The 20,106-nt window shown below is 41.5% G+C and overlaps 4 protein-coding genes across 4 annotated transcripts; 1 reads left to right on the top strand and 3 right to left on the bottom strand.

Moving 5' to 3' along the window:
* Positions 1-296: 296 nt before the first annotated feature.
* ing4 (inhibitor of growth family, member 4) lies at positions 297-3,411 on the bottom strand (the record flags this gene model as incomplete). The annotated part of the gene is made up of 8 exons (XM_080005716.1): positions 297-697; positions 815-876; positions 1,008-1,149; positions 1,359-1,470; positions 1,590-1,704; positions 1,809-1,975; positions 2,375-2,446; positions 3,375-3,411. 8 exons carry the CDS (start codon positions 3,409-3,411, stop codon positions 658-660), a joined length of 747 nt encoding a protein of 248 aa, XP_079861842.1. The 3' UTR covers positions 297-657.
* Positions 3,412-3,782: 371 nt separating this feature from the next.
* On the bottom strand, positions 3,783-10,453 carry nop2 (NOP2 nucleolar protein homolog (yeast)). Its single transcript, XM_080005956.1, has 16 exons — positions 10,341-10,453; positions 9,095-9,219; positions 8,886-8,928; positions 8,743-8,807; positions 8,103-8,425; positions 7,323-7,545; positions 7,001-7,200; positions 6,803-6,892; positions 6,607-6,694; positions 6,101-6,241; positions 5,787-5,926; positions 5,596-5,685; positions 5,367-5,489; positions 4,932-5,029; positions 4,710-4,846; positions 3,783-4,627 (listed from the first exon to the last, which is right to left on the bottom strand). Exons 2-16 carry the CDS (start codon positions 9,198-9,200, stop codon positions 4,173-4,175), a joined length of 2,322 nt encoding a protein of 773 aa, XP_079862082.1. The 5' UTR covers positions 9,201-9,219; positions 10,341-10,453; the 3' UTR covers positions 3,783-4,172.
* A 107-nt stretch (positions 10,454-10,560) lies between these two features.
* Positions 10,561-13,166, top strand: emg1 (EMG1 N1-specific pseudouridine methyltransferase; the record flags this gene model as incomplete). The annotated part of the gene is made up of 5 exons (XM_080006157.1): positions 10,561-10,710; positions 11,031-11,132; positions 11,220-11,361; positions 11,508-11,716; positions 12,217-13,166. 5 exons carry the CDS (start codon positions 10,561-10,563, stop codon positions 12,328-12,330), a joined length of 717 nt encoding a protein of 238 aa, XP_079862283.1. The 3' UTR covers positions 12,331-13,166.
* A 477-nt stretch (positions 13,167-13,643) lies between these two features.
* On the bottom strand, positions 13,644-19,378 carry kel (Kell metallo-endopeptidase (Kell blood group); the record flags this gene model as incomplete). The annotated part of the gene is made up of 15 exons (XM_080004766.1): positions 13,644-13,742; positions 13,956-14,116; positions 14,241-14,308; positions 14,391-14,480; positions 15,628-15,731; positions 16,211-16,306; positions 16,427-16,544; positions 16,636-16,796; positions 16,897-17,085; positions 17,191-17,262; positions 17,385-17,543; positions 17,809-17,927; positions 18,146-18,394; positions 18,592-18,856; positions 19,352-19,378. 15 exons carry the CDS (start codon positions 19,376-19,378, stop codon positions 13,644-13,646), a joined length of 1,977 nt encoding a protein of 658 aa, XP_079860892.1.
* Positions 19,379-20,106: the final 728 nt, after the last annotated feature.

Below are 20,106 nucleotides of genomic sequence, written 5' to 3'. Positions count from 1 at the left end.
CCCTAGTACCAATATTTCAGCTACAGAAATAGCAGTATTTCTTTCAGGACAACTTACTTTCTATACAACAATCAATCGAATCTTAAAAATGAAATGTTCACAACTCACTACCAAGGCTTAAGTAATACTGTCAAGATGCAGCATTGGTCTTCAAAATTTCTCACTCTGTGTATTCTTTCAAAATAATGCTAACTAGTTCTCAGCAACTAACAGAGCAATTCACTCTCCAACAACGGATACAAGTATCCATGGAAAAACACTTTCAGAGAATTTTGTAGTCATAAAAATCAATGACATAGTGTTATGAGATTTATTACTGCCAAAGGTATTATCAATTTAGTCAATTGTAGTGTTTGTTTCATTTGTTAAACAAACTGTAGAAAAAAACATAACCAAAAATAAAACATCACAATGAGAGCACCAAATATAAAAAAATAACCAAACTAAAAATAATAAATCAAAAACCATTTAAATACAGATGTAACCATTAGTCTCCTTCACACACTGCATCAGACCAATAAAGTATGTAAACCAATAAAGCATCAAATGTTAACAAAGATGAGAAAAACATACTAAGAACTAATGTAGAAAATTCTAGTCTTCCCATTCTCCTTCCATTTGATTGGTGGCGATGTTTTGTTCCAGGATAACCAGGTTTCATTTTCTCTTTCTGTCTTGAGAGCAGCGTGGACAATACCTGCAAAAAAATAAAATAAAAAAAGAAACAAAAAATTGAACATTACACCCCGCAGTTTGCCCACAGCCTGGTGGTTAAGTGGGTAATAACCGCCATTTTGGTTTATGAATGTCTTACCATTTTCCTCGTGGTTTGGTTGTCAGCCCCACACATGCAAAATGGAACCACTCAATGGAACACTGTAAACAACCGAGAAGTATTAGATATCATGCACATTCTAAGAGAGCAAAACCAACAACAACTGGCAACAATAAAAACAATAACTAGTTATTTGTTGGGCAAATTTCCATCATATTTAATCAAAACTCACGTCAGCGTTGTCACAACCTATCATCTCGCCATAGGAGACCTGATGGCACAGACAGTAGGTGGGCTCGTTGGGGTCGACTGGCATGTCCAACACATCAGACTGGTGCACATTCCCAAAGTTGGTGGGAGCGTTGAATTCCCCTCTGGTGAAGAGTGAATTAAAACAGACAGTGGGTGAGAATGCACGTGTATTTACTGTAACAGGGTGTAGGAAAGCCCAGATTAAATATACGAATATTTAAAGCAGTTATAAAAACACTGTAACACATTAACAATAAAGATGATACGTGAACATCAAATCAAAATTAACCAGAGATCCGGTTCATTAAGATTTGTGCAAGATTAAACGTACGGTTGGAGGAGTTTGACTTTCTTCTGTGCACTGTTGGGACTGGCATCCTCATCTGAACTTCTCACTTTAGACCGAGTTTTAGCCATCTTCTTCTCCTTCTGCCTGGAGTCACCTGAAAAACAGCAACAGAGTATCAACCCTACCCTGTAATACTTTCGGTGTTTAACTCGCAGAGCAGCCCTCAGTACAAGACAATGATATAAGTGAAATAAAATCAAAAAAATTCCTTACTTTTCTTCCCCTTACTAGAGGTGGAATCATAATCGGTGCTCTCAATCTGCTTCTCCTTCAAGTCCGCCTCGAAACGAGCCAGGTCTGTGTCCAGGCGCCTGATGTGCTTGTCAACCTGCCAAGGGGCATTTTAGCTTCAACCAATCTCATGTGGTACATCAACATAAAGACACTACAATTAGAGACAGAACAGGGAACGTTTTTTGCGGCCGCACCCACCATCTCATATGTCTGCATCGCCAACTGCACCTTATCGTCACCGAACTCTTTGCATTTACTGTACGACTGTTGGATCTGCCTCAGGATGGAGAGTTTTTGCTCAGAGGAAAGAGTTCTGGCGTTGGAGGTGTACTCTTTAGCCAGAGAATCAATCTGTCCTTTCAGGTCTGTGAAGCATCGGAGTAAGAACATTTAGAAAATGCAATTTTGACTAAAATACAAATGTTGTGTTAACCACATGAATTAAGAATTTCCTAAAAGAAAAATACATGCATACAAAATTCTATCTGTTTTAAATAAAAGTGCTGAGTTGATGCGAAGAATGTCAATGGTATAATCAATACTAGTATAATATTTCTTGTAATATTACATTTATTTCATGTAAAGCCCACTATCATTATTTATTTAGTGTAAATACAGATTACTCATAGAAACTAAATAAAGTCTGTGCTCAAAATGACAGCGTGTGTGTGTACTTTCGGACGATCTATAGATTTTCACACCCACTCAATGTAATTTTGTTGTTAAATTAAATTCATATCCAGGTTCGAGCACATTGTTCTCACCCTCTGTCCGTTGATCAAGGTCCCGCATCAAATTGAAGTTTCTCTGCAGTTCGAATGGCAGGTTCTCTATGCCTGGCGTTGAAGAAAGACGACAATTAATTTATTGTAACTTTATCTATATAGGGTTCAAATCTTTCACCATCTGCAATATTGTTTTTGCACACATGCCTGTATTTTATGTTGTATACAAACATCTATTTTTGCTTATATGTTTCACTTGTAATAAATATAAAAGATTTCCAACGTAATTTGTTTTGCACAGCCTTTGGGGCTTACGTTTTTATCTTTTCCCTGCACCGTATTTGTATGATGTGACTGGTTTAATGTAAAGTATTTGGCATCAGTAGTATTTAATCAAGCTAGCTACGGTTGAAGCTCTCGGTCGTGTTAATATCTAAATGAAAAAATAGTTAGTAAACCAGTAATAGCCCTCCCTCCATGTTCCCTTACCTCCCAACATTCACACCCTGATCCCTCCCCTCTACCCCATCCTCCCCCCTGTACTTTAATGACTCTTTTTGCACTAGTGCCATGTTTACACTGCCATTTGCACAGCTTTATTACAAAAACCTCATATATATATATATATATAACCTCATCCAACACAAGTTTGTGTTGATATATATTGATATGTGCACGCCCCTTGCACCGTTTGTTGAAGCCGCAGCCCTCTTTTCGTTTGCATATATGTATGTTCAATAAAATTGAATCCAATTTAATTGAAAAAACAAAACCAATGCAACAAATAGTCGGTGGCTTGAGAGATCTAGCAAAGCGAGACTAGCTTGTGACCGCCGAGCATTGTGACGCGTACTTCCAGCAAATAGACGGGGTTCCAAACCCTCCAACCGCCGCTCAAACATCGCGATTCCGCGTAAAATACCACCCCGTTTTGCAGGCGGATCAAGCACCGAAGAATGTACTAAATAAAAGTCGAAGACCGGCAAACAAATGTAATGTTCATCTCCACTACCATATACAAAGACGATTTGAAGCTTACTGTCTAAATAATGCTCCAGGTACATTCCCGCCGCCATCTTGGAAAATGTAAACAACACTTCTTCCGGTTCGGAAAAAGGAAGGATTTGATTGGCTGCGGTCCTACTGTAATCTCGCGCGTTTTGTTTTATTGCCATGACGTACACATGGAACGTTAATGGACAGATTTACGAGAAAGCCGCCAGGTTACATTCATCTGCACTCCACTTGAGCTATCTGCCGCCTAAGGCTGCTGAACATTCCCCCCGTTGCGCATGGATTTGTCCAAAGCATAATTTAAATTGTCTATGAAATTATATGACAATATAAGGCATTTCATGCGTGTTTTACCCCTGAACCTGTAGCACCAGCATCTTAAATTCTTATTAAAAGGGGCAAACAAAAAAAAAAGATTAAATCAAAGCCCAAGTGATGAGGAAGAAAATTACAATTTTAATGTCGCAGCATATCTATGAAGTTTATGATATATCTGATCAATGGAAAACACATCAAAACGGATCGATACATATAAAAAAAAAAAGTGTAAGCTGGCCCTGGTAAAATTATGATGTGAATTTTTTTTATGACAAGACTTTGTTGGTCAGTCCTATTCATGCATGTAACCCTTGTGTGACATGGCTTGTCCAGCAGGGCAATATGCTTGAAAGAACAACCCCTAGAAAAATAAGAATCTTGCTCAACACAGAAATAAATTCATCTGAAAACTTTTAAGCTGCTACTTTTACACTTTATAGACCAAGTAACAAAACATTAAAAAGTTTCAGGCCATCCAGTATATCTTAACATACTGTACACATTTTTACTGTCCTGTTGACTCTTTTTGCAATACTTTCTTCAACTTCTTGAATTTATTCTTCCCTAATCTGTTCTTTGTCTTCATCGGGGATTTCAAACTCTTGTTATCATTCTTTTTCTCAAATCTGCTGCCTTTCTTTTCTTCCTTTTTGTTAATGTCCGATGCTTTTGTTTCAACAGCTGTCTTCGCTTTTGGCTGTTTGCTCTCTGCCCCTTTTACATTCTTTCCATCCACCCTGGCAAACTTTGCCTTTCTTGGTCCAGTCGGCTGGTCCTTTTTGCCTTTGGGCGGCGTGCTTATCGACTTCTTGGCCGCCGTCCCATTGGTTGAGGTTTCTCTCTGCGGAGCACCTGCCTTTGCCGCAGCAAGCCTATCAGTCTTGTCCTTTTTGGATGCTTTCTTATCAGGAACGCCTGTAACTGCTTTCGACTCAGATGTCCCAGTTTTGTCATCTTCATCTGAAAAAAATAAAAAGATCGAATTAGTTTTAAGAGGTTACGTCAGAAGAGTTTAAGTAGGTTTCTCTGTAAAATATCTTACCTTGCCCTTCCGGTGCAGCTGGAACTGTGTTTGAGAACTTCTTAAACTTGGCCACAAAGAAACCATCCATGTTTTGGGAATGGGGATAAAAACGGCGAACGAGGCGAAGAGATGTGTGGAATCTACGTTCTTTGAACCTTAATAGATAGAAACACAAATTCAACACCAAGATTGACAACATTTGCATTTCAATAACCAAGGAAATAACACCACCCCATTTACCTGGTAAAGCCCTCTGTGCCAAAGTCCAGACCAGTAGGGACTAGCTTAACATTTCTTTTCTTCAGAGCGTAGTCGACGACCCATTCATTCTCCTCCACCTTCAGGGAGATACAATAATAATTTAAAGTCATTTAGAATAAACCTGACCATCACATAATTTAGAATCAATAATAGATTTTATGTGCAATACGTAGACCATGGATAGCTATTAGGGGTGGGAAACCTTGCAATTTCTTCTAAACGTGTACTTTTCAGGTTTTTTAAACTACTACCAGACTATGTTTTGGGCAGCTGCCTGGTTGTCACCACCGATGCCCACCTTAGCATACTGTATTATAAAAGAAGATGCATATGTTACCACCCCTAGTAGCTACAGAGAATTGTTAAAAAAAAATAATAATAATAATAAAAAAAATAACCCTGCATAAATCCTACCAAGATGGAGCATGTGCAGTAGATCAGATATCCTCCTGTTGGAGAGTCTGCATTTACAGAGTCAATGGCAGATAAAATCAGCTCTTTCTGCAAATGAGCAGAGCGCTGGATATCGGCTTCATCCTATGGGGAAAAAAAAAAAAAAAAAAAGATGAAATGTGTTTTGGCCGCTATCATCTTAATTCTGATGTATCCATGGCTGGATGATGCGTGAACGACGCTGTCGTACCTTACTGGTCTTCACTGCAGGATCTTTAGATATGACTCCAGTGCCTGAACATGGAGCGTCAAGCAGCACTCTGTCAAACCCACCCATCACCTGTACCAAAAGAAAACAAGTCAGTGCACTTCTCACAGCTCAGTAATAAATGTTTGCATAAGAGACATCAATATTCCACAAAAATATAGCTAAAGAGCTACCTTTGGAAACTGCCTGCCATCATAGTTGCAGACCACTGTGTTGGTGACGCCCAGACGATGGAGGTTGCCGACCACACTCTTCAATCTGCCAGCGTTGGCATCGTTGGCGACAATCACGCCGGTGTTCTTCATCAGCTGAGCTAAGAACATTCAATACGGGCACTTAAACCAGTTGACTAAACATGGGTGTTAGCATTAATAGCTAACTGAAATGATTATGAACAGTGGCTTACCAATAAAGCTCCTTTACCTATTATATGAGTAACTTTTTCCATTGAATATCAAACAAAGTAGAGTAACAGAAAATAACTTACCAATATAGGTGGTTTTGCCTCCTGGTGCTGAACTCATGTCCAACACTGACTCGCCCTCCTGAGGGGAGAGCGCCATGACGGGAAGGAAACTGGAGGCTCCCTGAAGCATGTAGTGACCGGCCAGATACTCTGGAGTAGCACCTGGTCAAAGACATACCCAGGATTAGACCATGCCATGTAAAGAGAGAGGAACATGTTCTGGACTACTCATTCTATTTAGTATAAACATTTGATTGCATTGTAACCTCGACCACCGCTGCAACCATACTGTGCCGATGTATAAAAAAACCCCATTTGATGCAGAATATATTCTTGTAAAATGTCTGCTACATGCATGTCTTAAGAAACACATACCGTACGCTATAATATTAGTGAACACAGTTGCAACAATATAAACCACAAATGTATTTAACTAAATGCCTCACTTATTAAACCTGTAATAACTTCATTATATTAACATCAATTAAAACAGGACGTCTTAGTTAAATAATTACAGTAAAACTCACCTATTGGCACAGAGGAATCAAAGATGATCAGCCCGACTTTAGACCATTTCCCCAACGGATCAAGGTTCACGCCTCGGTTGATTAAGGCCTATGCAGGAAAACATGGATCGTTTCATACAATGAGTTTTTTTTTTTTTTATTGCCATGGTTATTTACTAAACTCAAAACCAAAAACCGGGAGGCTAGCAGTGTTTACCTGGGCCAAGTCCCTTCTCCTTGTTTTCAATGTGTTGGTCCTTATGGTGACTGGTCTTTGTATCTCATTGGCCTCAAGGAAATCCACCAGCTGCAATAAAGTGAGATAATTTAGGATCTTAAAAGAAGAGGAAAATGTCAAGAAAACCTCCAACCAACATTCCGTGAAATAATTTTGGCACCACAGAGCAACACACACTTCTGAAAGTGGGAAAAGGTCCAGCAGTTTCTCAATCAGGAAGTCGTTGTAGCTGTAATAGGAGCAGAGATCAGCCTTCAGCAGAGAGATGTAATCTGCTCTGTCCTTTCCCTCCTCTCTTTTGGAGGAAAAGTTAGTCAGGACATCAATGTTTTCCTTTATCCTTTGGTGGATTGTCTGCAGGTCTAGAGGCACGACACCTACATCGATAGAAAAAGACAGGCTTAATTTAACAACAGATTTTCTTTTTTTTTTGCACTCTGAGAAAATGATTCATTGAATAAACACAGAAATCTTTATCCGTCTTTAAAAGCACGGTCACCTTCTTTTGCCCTCTCCTCTTCCCCGGGGAGCTGGAACCTATCCATCTCATCTATATTGGTCTGTATTGTGTCTTCCTCATCCATGTCTTCGTCTCCACTTTGTCCTTTGTCGTCATCATCAGTATCATCATCATTATCGTCATCATCATCATCTTCGCTCTCTTGTTCCAGGGTTTTCTTGAGCTTTTTCTGTTTCTTGGCTGCTCGCTCGATGGGAAGAAGCTAAATAAGTGATAAATAATGAACATTAAACATCCATAATACTAGAAATACAACGATCATTTTTAATAAACAATGGTACCGTGTGCTATTATAGCTATTTGTAGCAAAGTATAAGGGCTGTTGGGATATGGACAGAAATAAATATGAGTATTTTTAGATTAATACCTTGATATTGATAATTTTACAATATTTTGATTATTGGTGTTTAGATAAGATTTTATAAACACAAGAAATCTGTGAGAGACAATAATTAGTTAGTCTATTATACACCAGGCAGAGGCTGAGAGATTAGTACGGCTAGAATAGTTCAGAAAATTACATTACTACTGTAATGCAACCTTAAAGACAATATTAAATGATATCACAATAGTCAAAATCCCAGATTATATCTAGCCTGACAACACCAATATTATAACACTATCTCTCCCAGCCCTACAAGGCAGTACATAATGGTTTGCAATCTTAAATGGAAAGCGGTCATAAGAATATGCAATTAACCTTACAGGGATTGGGAGCTTATGGGGGGAAAAAAAAGAGCACAGAATCATTATACATACTTCTTCTTCTTCTTCTTCTTCATCACTTTCTTGTTTGGCCACATCATCACCATCCTCTGCTGCACCATAGTCATCGATCATTTCTTCGTCATCATCATCGCCCTCTGCTTCATCATCTTCCTCCTCCTCCTCTTCCCTTTCCAACTTCTTAGATTTTGATTTAACTCCTTGCTTTGCTTGTTTTTTTCCTTCTTCCACCACCTCATCTGCATCTTCATCATCTTCCTCCCAGTGCTCGTCACTGTCATCCTCACTCTCAGGTGGTTCGATTTTACGCTTCCTTTTCGCTGGTTTCAACCACTCACTGTTTTCATCAGTGAATCCTTAGACATGGAAAACATATCATTTTAAAAAACAATTCTGCATAGTGTTCTGTAATACACTCATGGATTATGAAATTTTGTAACTTTCAAAACAACTCTGACCTGGTTTTAAAAAAGGATGTAACTAACTAAATGGAATACACTGAAAGGTTGTACATCCATTTATTTTTATGGCTAAATAATTTCATCATAATTTACTCGCATTATAATCCAATGAGGATGTCCATGTCAGGATGAGGAGATTCACAGAGAAAGATAGTGTAATTAGAGCTATTGCTAGTATGCACAATCTATCAAACTGAGGCCGAGATAATTACCTTTTGTGGTCTTCTCTTCGACAACATCTTTGGCCTTTTTGGGGTCCTGGACTCTTTTCGCAACACTGGAAATAAAAACATTCATAAAGAGTAGAACACAGGAGAACATGGAATTATTATTTTTTTCTTAACCATGCCCTTACCGTTTCCTGGCTCTACTTGACAGCCGTTTTGGTCCCTTCTCTTCTGCAAATGCAATATGTTTGACACATTGATGAACAATTGGAATCTATTTTCAAACCAAATGCAGTTACCGAATAGTCAATGTCAGTGCTCCATTTATATAATTACAGTTTACCATTGAACTTCTGCCACTAAATATCTGAACGGTTCAGGGGAAAGGGTTACTTACCATCTGTAAGAAATTTGGCAAGCTCAGTCTCTGCTCCCTGCTGCTTCCTGGATTTTCTCCCTGGCCCCCGCTTCACCTTGTTGGTGGGATCCAACTTCCGACCCATTACTAACAGCTAGAATATCCTGAAGTGATGAAAATAGAGATATGGGGTACATTTACAAAAGCATGTAAATGAGATTGAACAAGACTGTCTTCAGTCTACACACACAGTGAGCCTTGTTTACTACAGATTAGTATAAGGATTGGCCACCCAAAATAAGATAAATGATAGATAGATAGATAGATAGATAGATAGATAGATAGATAGATAGATAGATAGATTATTCATCCCAGGAGGGACACAGCAGCTCACATCAAAACAATATACAATAACAATAATAAATATAGCTGCAAGCAGAATACACAGGGTCGAGTATAGTCACAAATTTTAGAGTTCCAATGGAAGGTAGTAGCATCATCACTCGTATTAACATCAGCATTATTACTAAAACGAGATACAATTGTCCGAGTTTCCGTTGAATGCAACATTGGCTGACAGAATTACATGGTGATGTGAGTTTTCCGAGTCCTGGTGACACACAGAATAACTACTAAAAGCCGATACACGTGTTGCATGTTATTACTTTATCCTAAAAAAATAGAAGGTATAGATAGAACGGCCCCGATTCAGACACGTTTCCCTGAAGCTGCAGGCGAACGCCATGTGCGAGGGCACAAACGGAAAAATGATATATGTTTTTCACCGTTTCTGACCTCAACCGTGTACGTGGGTCCAGCGGTTGTCGTGGCCCAGAAACTTTTAGCCCAGAAACGCTAATGGCGAGAACTATAACAATAAAAGTCCAAACAATAACGAAAAAATGTCGATATGCCGTAATCTTAATACAAAAATGATAGTTAATAAGCCTCCAAATCAACAAATAAACCTATGTATCATAATTCACACATTAGGAAATGGCGCAAGTGTGCATACGAATACGAACATACGTAAACTGTTATAACAATGTTGTTTTGGTCAATGTAGGCAACATCTCATGTACTCACTTCAGAAGTACGATCTAGCTCTTATCCTTCGAGCCCTTCATTTCAAAGCGCTGCTACATCGCACACTCACCTCGCAGTAACTTCGTGGAAACGCCACCAGGACAGAACTTGTATCCAACTCAAATTGCTATTGCATTTCCTACCTCCTCCTCTCTCGCCCAGGGTTTGAAAAATGACAACAACGAAAAGCAATACTCACCGATATTCTAAATGTGTTTTAGCCAATCTCTGACTCCGCGGTGTTGAAGCGTATTTAGCACACGCGGGGTGTTCTCCTCGGCACGTTGCAGAGCCACTTCCGGCGCATACACGTGACAAACCGACTGGGGAAACGCGCTTGGCGAGAGCGCGAGCGCGTACGAGCGCCAGCTGCGCCGCGACGCGCAAATCCCGCGACGCAGGACTCGCCGTCCAGCAAGATGGCCGCCCGCGGAGGGAACAAGCGTGGTCTCGAACATTTGGACGAATATGAACCAAAACCAGCAAAACACCTTCGCAGTCTCCACGATCGCATGGTCGAGCGGCGGCTGGTCGTCATCTTGGAGGGAGCAACGCTAGAAACAGTAAAGGTAAGTTTTGTGTGTGTGTGTGTGTGTGTGTGTGTGTGTGTGTGTGTGTGTGTGTGTGTGTGTGTGTGTGTCGACATGCAACTTAAAGTGCTTACATTACAAAAATCAATATTCAATTTTGGTCCGTCGATTACAACAGCATTCCTCAGGGAATTACTTTTCAATAATTGATCTTCTTCCCTCGTCTCTCTCTTCCGAGAGTCTTCAACTACTCCAAGTGATTAGCTCACAATAGTCAAATAATACTGTCAGTCTCTCGCTCCTGGTGAGATCGGGTCCCCAAGCTTTCTAATGTCCCTTCTGTCGCCTGTGTTTTACAGGTGGGCAAAACATTTGAATTACTCAACTGTGACCAACATAAAAACATGATCATAAAAAGTGGTAGGGATCCAGGAAAGATAAGGCCAGACATCACTCATCAGGTAAGAATTCATTACCATAGTATATTACTATACTTTCCAATGGTATAATTCGGTATCTCCTCTAACCTCTTGAGTCATTTTCCCCAGTGCCTCCTCATGTTGATGGACAGTCCACTGAACAGGGCAGGCCTGCTGCAGGTTTACATCCACACAGAGAGGAATTCCTTGATAGAAATCAACCCACAAACGCGCATCCCAAGAACCTTCAGTCGCTTCTGCGGTCTCATGGGTATAGTTGTTGCTATTGTTTAATTTGGGTCATTAATGTTTTGTTCAGTGCTAAGAAACAATGCATTACAAACCCATTCCACCTACTGCCTGTTTGTCTCTCTAACACCCATTCTGTGTTTCCTTCACTCTTTTGGACCATCCTAGTTCAGTTGCTGCACAAGCTGAGTGTCAGGGCAGCCGACGGTTCTGAACGGCTACTAAGGATGATTAAGAACCCGGTGTCGGACCACCTTCCTCCCGGCTGCCCCCGCATCTGCACGTCCTTCTCAGCAGGAGAGGCAGTCTGCGCTCGATCAGTGGTGCCTGAGGAGGGACCAGCAGCAGTGGTGGTTGGAGCATTTGCACATGGAGCGGTAATAAATAGTTCCAAATGGATACAGTTAATGATAGTAAATGGATACATGGGTGTCATTAAAAAAAATTGATAGGTATTCCTGGAAAAAAAAAAAGTGTGTGTGTGTGTGTGTACATTTTTATATATATATATATATATATATATATATATATATATATATATATATATATATATATATATATATATATATAAAAATGTAATACTATTTTATAAACCTTGAGTTAGGTTGTTGGTTTACTGGTGATTTGTTTATCTAAATCTTGCTTATTGATCAACCAAACCAGATATATTTTTTTCTTTTCCCAACAGCATTGTTTGTTGCTAGGTAGCTGCAGAGTGCAAAATAATGTCTATTGACAAATAATTAGCAAATTGTTGGACAAATAGCGTAGTTACGGCTCCCCCATTAATACAGACTGTAGGTACTTGAACACTCACAGATCACATATATTGATATTGTGTATCCCCCCCCCCCCCCCCCCCCCCCCGATTCACCAGGTAAATGTGGATTATACTGAGAAGACTGTGTCCATCAGTAACTACCCGCTCTCTGCTGCACTGACCTGTGCCAAGATGTGTTCTGCCTTTGAGGAGGTCTGGGGCGTGTTGTGATGAGAGGAGAAAGCCACCAGCGCTAACTAAATGGACACGTTTTCATAGACTCTGGGTGGACATGAGAATGTTGCTTGGAATATTTTTTTTCACGCTGACACCAAGTGGACAAGTGTCTTGATCGTCAAACTGTAACAAGTATGATGATTTTTAAGCAAAATGTTTCTAGTGCTGTAACATACCCACCGAATTTCCTTGCATCATCCAAATATGTATACTATGTGTAACCAATATGCCATTTATTGGGGCAGATGTGTTGACTTTGTACTGTTTTCTTAACTTTTTATATTGACTGTTGGTCAATATATACACACTTGTGTTAAAGCTGTATGAGTGTTTATTTTTTTACGGATTTTTGAATGTAAATTAATCATTGGGTAATGTAGGGGAGTCGCATTTCGGCATCAGCAAAAAGGTCATTGTGTGAAAAATATTCATATTAAGAATATTAATTTGATATTTTCAAAACACTGCGATCCATGAAAAATGTAAAAGCATTTATTTTTTGGCAGTCAGGCAGATTTTTCCCCAGTTAGTTGTACAAACCTCCTTTTCCCCCTTCATTATTGACCTTTTGTTGCAGGTCCAAGGGTCGCTGATTTAAACAAACACCATAGAAATGCATTCTATAAATGTAAGCAGTGTTTGATGATGTAGTTATATTTTGATTCTTATGAAAAAATAACAATTCCTAAGATGCTCAGTAACCGCTGACCAAGCATGACTAAAGTAACTGCTGCTAGGTGTGATGAGGGTCCGGTTCGCATTACATTACAATTTAAATTTCCATGATGGCTGCTCGATCTGAAAATTAAACCCTCATCCAAAATTATGGATTGGCACCTTTCATCAAATTGAAACTTTATTGATAGAAATACCAAACTCATTATAGATAATACGATTAATGGGATAAGATTGACATAACTTGAGTTTTCATTCTCTGCTCTAACATTTTAAACAATGTTGCATAACAAGACATATACATAACATTTTTCAAATAAGTACAAGGTTTTTTGTCGTGGGTTGTATTTCAGCAGCAAATGTGAGAAGATTTTTTTAATTTTTTGAACCTGTGTATGTTAAAGCATCAAGAGGACTGTTCAACATGTTTTCAGTAAACATTTAGTGGGGAATTCCAGCGGTGTAGGACACAATTGAGATGTGGCGCAGAGGACCATTATTAAGAAAGGGGACTTGAAGGGCATGAATTCCTGGTATGGATCAACATCACAGTTAACCTGCAAGACACAATTCCAGATCAAATCATTGGGGATGGAAACATTTCCTAGTTTAATTGGGAGGCAATGGTTCCATCACAGTACCTGGGCGAATGAAGTGAGGAACAGATGGATATTGGAGCGTCCAGAGAGGGAAGTGTCAATGGGTTGTTCCTTCAGACTCTGATTATAAGCCTTGGGAATGGGAGAACAGAGATACTGTCAGAGACTTAAGGGATAGGGAAGGGATAACTCAAAATTTTATGGACATCACCTCATTAGCATAAAGGTCAAAGGTCATCACCCATCAAATTCTGACAGTTACCTCCTCCATTAACACTTGGCTGTCATCTGAGTGGTCACGTGCCAAAATGATTAACCCAAAGACATCAGAGTGGTTTTACTGACCTGAAGAGCCACCTGCAGTGCTGAGTACTGCACCCATACCTCCTGCTGCTGCGTCGCTGAGAGGGACTTGGCTTTTCCTCGCTCTGTTCCCTCGGTTGCAGTGAGGTACTGAGCCCACACACAATCCGCCACAGCTTTTACTGTCTCACTCGGAGAGTGAACTGTAAAAAATGTACATTAAAATGAAGAACATGGGGAACGGTACTTTCTAATCTTGTAATTATCATCACCACATTTAAAATATAAGATGGATATTTATGGAATATGTAAGCGTCTGTCTCTTACTCTCTTGTAAAAGAAGATGGAAGATGTCTTTTGCAATCATGGTGCCTAAAATGCCATAATTCATGGCCCTGTGACAGAAATAAAGAAAATCATCCCGTAAAAAGAGCTAAGAGTCATTTCAAATTCCTGATAGCCAACAATCCTACTTACCTGGGATAGGTTGCATGGAAGAACGGTGGGATAAACATCCGCATGGGAAACATCAGCTCATCACCTGAGATATATGGTGTGACAGACAAACTGGAAGGAAGGGAGCATGCATAAAGGACTGAATAAATGTACTACCATCAGCCACAACATTAAAACCACCTGCCTAATATTGTGTAGGTCCCCCTTGTGCCACCAAAACAGCTCTGACCCGTCCAGGCATGACGGGTCGACGACTCCACAAGACCTCTGAAGGGGTTTTGGGTATCTGGCACCAAGATGTTAGCAACAGGTCCAAGTTGCGAAGTGGGGTCTCCATGGATCGGCCTTGTTGTTCCAGCACATCCCACAGATGCGGGATCGGATTGAGATATGGGGAATTTTGAGGCCAAGTCAACACCTTGAACTCTTTGTCATGTTCCTCAAACCATTCCTGAGCATTTTTTGCAGTGTTGCAGGGCGCATTATCCTGCGGATAGGGGCCACTGCCATCACGGAATACCATTGCCATGAAGGGGTGAACTTGGTCTGCAACAATGTTTAGGTAGGTGGTACGTGTCAAAGTAACATCCACATGACTGCCAGGACCCAAGGTTTCTCAGCAGGACATTGCACAAAGCATTAGACTGCCTCCGCTGGCTTGCCTTCTTACCGTAGTGCATCCTGGTGCCATCTCTTCCCCAGGTAAACAACGCACACGCACCCAGACACAGACATGATGTAGATGAAAACATGAATCATCAGACCAGGCCACCTTCTTCCAGTATGAACTTTTTCAGCAATTTGTGTTACAGTAGCTCTTCTATGGGATCGGACCAGACGGATTAGACTTCGCTCCACACACGCATCGATGAGCCTTGCGCGCCCGTGACCATGTCGCCAGTTCACCTGTGGTCCTTCATTGGACCACTTTTGGGAGGTACTAACCGCTGCATACCGAGAACACTCCACGACACATGCCGTTTTGGAGATGCTCTGACCATGTCGTCTAGCCATCACAATTTGACCCTTGTCAAAGTGGCTCAGATCCTTACGCGTGTCCATTTTTCCTGCGTCCAACACATCAACTTCCAGAACTGACTGTTCACTTTCTGCCTAATATATCCCACCCATTGACAGGTGCCATTGGAATGAAATTGTTATTCACTTCACCTGTCAGTGGTTTTAATGTTGTGGCCGGTCGGTGTACATTCTTGTTATTTAGGCGTTTCTTTCCATCGGGTGAGAGGCAACTACTCACATGTCGACCTCCTCGGTCGGGCTGAAGGGCTTGTTGCGTTTGTCTCGCTGTAGGGACAGTAGCTCGATGTAGTTGGAGAAATAGCGACGTGGGTTGATAGTCACCTAGATTTGTAAGAGCCTAGTATCAATGAAGGCATTGTGTTCCCTAGCTCTCTTGTGTATTATCTACTGAAATACCACAGTGTACCTTGGAAAAAAGCTGACCCAGCTCAGCTTCACTCGGGTTCTCAATTTTAATCCAAAGTCTGGGGGTCAAGGACTGAACCTAGCAGAGGGAAGGTCTTAAACAGCAGTTTTTGCAGTTTTGAGGACATAGGGTGTGGTGACATCCTGACGATGATGATGTTATGTTTTTACCTTATGTCTAACAAATTGACGAGTATTTTCATCTCCCCAATGGAGATCAGCAAACTTCTCCTTCAATACAGAAAATATGTTCAGGAACATCTCTTCTGCCTGTTAAACAACCAAATTAGTTAATAGGGCGTCTAAGCCTAAGTTAGAAGTGTAATATTGGATAGGCCTAAGTCAGAAGTGTAATATTGCCTAGGTCATTTGTAATCTTCAGATTGATTTATTACCTCTCTCTGTGAAGTCATCTCACTGATGAGGTGTGTGAGAATTGTGTCAAACCCTTTCTCAGTCTCTGTGACACATTGCCGCCAACGAGGAACGACCTGTGGAAGGCCAGATTGGGCTGTGAAACTAAATTTAAAATAGTCCATCTCCAGAAAAACCCACCTCAGCTCATGTCAAGATGACCGTCGCTGGGAAAGAAGATCGTGCTGTGCACCTACTGGCTCAGTATTCCCCATCGCAGCAGAAAAAATCCTTTCCGTCTCACTAAACCTGGAGTCCAGTGCAGGCATGAAGGTGTGCAGGAGATTCAGGAACATGTAGGTGTGAAGTGGAGCACTGTTGGGAAAAGAGAAGCTCAGCACTTCAGGCCGGAGTCAACACACCGAGTTAAATTGTGTGTTGTTTCCAGGCACTTCACATACTGTACCTGCTTCTCAGTTCATGCTTGTTCAGCCAGTTCCTTATAACTTGGGACATTTGGACAATGTAGGGTAAATTATGCAGAAGTACGTAGTCGTCCTGGGTCACGGGGCGAGGGTAGAAGGCGGCCTGCAGGCAGCGCAGCCAGTCAATGGCAGGGGCTTGGTTCTGTGGGCACAATAAGGCAATAGGATGAGATGAGAATTTTCAGTCACAGCAGATTTTTAGACCTGTTGCCTTTGTGTGTGTGTGTAAGCAAAAGTTGAACCTGCAGCTCTCTAACGGTCATGCGCCGGTTGAGCTGTCCGGCACGTATTCGGTAGGACAGCGGGGCGGCAGCCACAGCCAGCTCAGAAGACAGAGAGATGAAGGCCCCCACATGATGGTCGCTGCTGTTGGACGGGGCTCCCAGCAGGGCCAGGTACCGCAGGCACGAGGCCAAGAATGGACGTAAAGTCTGGACGGAGAGAAATGGGACTATAAAGTACAAGGTACACGCGCAAAGAGTGTAAGATGGATATTGTGCTGCTGACATGTAGAGAAAAGCCTTTCACTATCCAACCTGAGTTTTTGCATGAGACGAATGTGTTTCGTTGTTCCATTCAATTGGGATTAACACATTTGGCTGATCGATCTGTTGGCGATGAAAGTTCAAACCGTTCCATTAATAGTGAGTTGGTACACATTTGGACATTTGGACACATTGCTCCAAGCAGCACTGTGAGACTTTAACCAAGCTCTTTCTGGGATAATGACCTGGATGTATTTCCTGCTAATCCCGCGGGCCACCTCATTGGGGTCTTCACCCATGTACAGGTTGAAGAATGGGAAAGAGGAGTACTGTCTGATCAGCACACTCAGTGTGGAGTTGAAATCCGTCTGGTTCCACTGGCCTGACACTGCCCAACCCCCAAGCTACACGGTGATAAATGGACAGGGAGGTAAATAGTGAATGATTTGAACTGAACCACAGGGGGGAGGAAAGGACAAGTTGAGACAAGTTGAGAAAACTGAAAGAAGCATGACACTGGAAATCATAGGGTTTCATTTTGAGGCCAACATTCTCAAATAGAGCTAGGTACTAAAATATTCAGTGTTTCCAGTATTAATAATAAAGTTTGATATCGAGAAACATTGGCACCCGCGTCGGCCCTACTCCCATGACGGGTAATCATCTTACCTTCTGGATCAGTGTGAGGAAGGGCTCTGCTCCAGCGCTCTCTATGGATTCGGTATCCAAACAGGAACGGTAAAAGCCTTTGGCCTTTTGCATGGCTGAACCAGAACTGCTCTCTGATTCTAACAGAAGGTTCGAATACAAAACACGATTTAGACTTGGATTTTTAAAGGGACACATTCGATAGGCACTACCTGGGAAAAAGTCTCTATTTTCTATGACGGAAATAAACCCACACGGAGAGTTGTTCATATAACATTGACGATGGAGGTTTCTTTGGTCACAGTTTTCTATATATGAAAACAAAACAAAACAAAACAAAACGGCAACCGCCTCTTACCCAAAATCTCCCTCAGTTGCAGAATCAACACAGATCTTCTCTCCAGCATTTTCCCCCCTTCCAAATCCCCGTCCAGCGCTCCTCTTTTCCCCTGGTGATGCTGGCCCTGGGCTGTCTGCTTTCCCTCGGAGGCAGGCCCGTCCGAGCCACATGCGTAGAGGTAGTAATCGCAGGGCTGGGCAAAGGGATCGACGGAGACGGACAGACGAGCCGAGGCCCTCTGACAGGCTCGCGATACACACTCAGTTACTGTCGGAAAGAAAGATCAGAAAGAACGAAAGATGAGAAAGATCAGACAGAAGCCGGAGACCGAGTCCGCTGAGTTGCCTCGCGGGGCTGTGCTCGTAAATAAACTTTGACTTCAACTTTCTGAACGGGGAAAGTTACCGTACACCTCTATTATTCACGGCTGTCGTGTTCTGTTGCATGTGTGTCGCTTGTTGTACCTGTGCCAGCCTGTTTACCCCCAAAGCCCTCAGTTTGGAGGTAGTAGACCAAGCCGAGGACGGCGGCACACAAGGAGGAACCTAAAAGGAGCAGAACAAGTCGTTGGTGTCCGGTCCGAGCGGGTCGGCCCTCTTCACCGAGCTGGAGCTGCTGCGCTTCGAGCTCAGTGTCAGGGTGGGACGGTGAAGCGGGCGGATGTCCATGTTGGGTGGAGGGGTCAAGCAGCGGCCGGGCCTGGCCGGCAGCTTGGGAGTTGTGTCGCTGCTGAAACAATGATACGGACGTAATGGCAGAAGGTAGGACAACGCAACAGAAACGCCAACATAGATCAAATTCTTGATAACGTTGAGCACAGTGTTGCTCTTAGTTTTCATACAGGCTAGATCTATGGCTTTTTATCTATACAAAATATGTAATATAATTGTTAAATGATTGTATGACATTTTAATTGCAAAACACGCCCTTCATAAGCAATTGGACTATCTAAGGTATGATACAATTTCAACCCACTATTAGATCGACCCGCATTTATAAATGTATCTTAAAGACCATTAATCATATATGGAAATGTTAATTTATCTAATGCATATATTGAATTGTTAATTAAATTAAATGTTAATTACTTTCTAATGCAATGGCTCAATACTACTACTTATACACAAACTTCTAGCATTGTGAACATGGTTGCACAGCATTATAACATTGTGATTAGAAGAAAAAAGAACAGCACAATAGTTTGTGTCTGATTGCGGCTCCTACCTCAGGCTCTTGTTGGTTTACACTCATATTCCTATTAGTTAGATGACCAACAATCAAGATGTCCAACTCGTTGCATCCTGTTTTTATTTTTTTTCCCACTGTTTTGTAGGTGCAGCTTCCCCGCTATCTCTTTCCATCAACCCTCTCCCCATTTAACATTCTGATAAAAAAAGAGGCTGCGGGCGACGTCTTCACTTTGCACGTCAGTGTGGAGATAGCGTCATGCTCCCACGCTTCTACCCTGAAACATGAGCAAGGATCTACTTCCCAGCGCCGCCTTCCTCACCTAAAGACGTGCGTTGAAAACCACGGAGCAGTGTATTCATTTGATAGTCTGCGTCCGCGCTGGACGGGGCCAAAGGCTTAGATCTGTAAAATTAGGCTAAAAACAGCTATTGGTTATACATTGTTCCTTTTCATAGAACAAGGTTTACTTCCTGAGAAGTAAACAAACACATTTCGACGTGTCCATTATCATCACTATCAGAGCAACACACGGCTGGTGTGAGCTGATAGAGCCAGGCTTACGTCGTAGAGGTCACTGAACACGCAACACGCGTGTCACGCGGATACAGAGCACAGAATCAACGAGGATCGGCAAGCTTTCCTCAGTTTTTTTTTGTAAAATCGACATATTCGACAATTGTTTACAAATGTCATTTTTACATTAAGACGTGTCATTTAAGTCCTATCACTATAAGAAAGACAGTTCTAGCAAGTTTAGAAGTTTATTTATTTTCCTTTAATACAGCCAA

This window comes from Zeus faber (genome assembly GCF_960531495.2).
Source record: "Zeus faber genome assembly, chromosome: 8".
Lineage (NCBI taxonomy): Eukaryota > Metazoa > Chordata > Actinopteri > Zeiformes > Zeidae > Zeus > Zeus faber.
The sequence above is the reverse complement of the archived record's forward strand: the minus strand, read 5'-3'. Positions and strand labels throughout refer to the sequence as shown.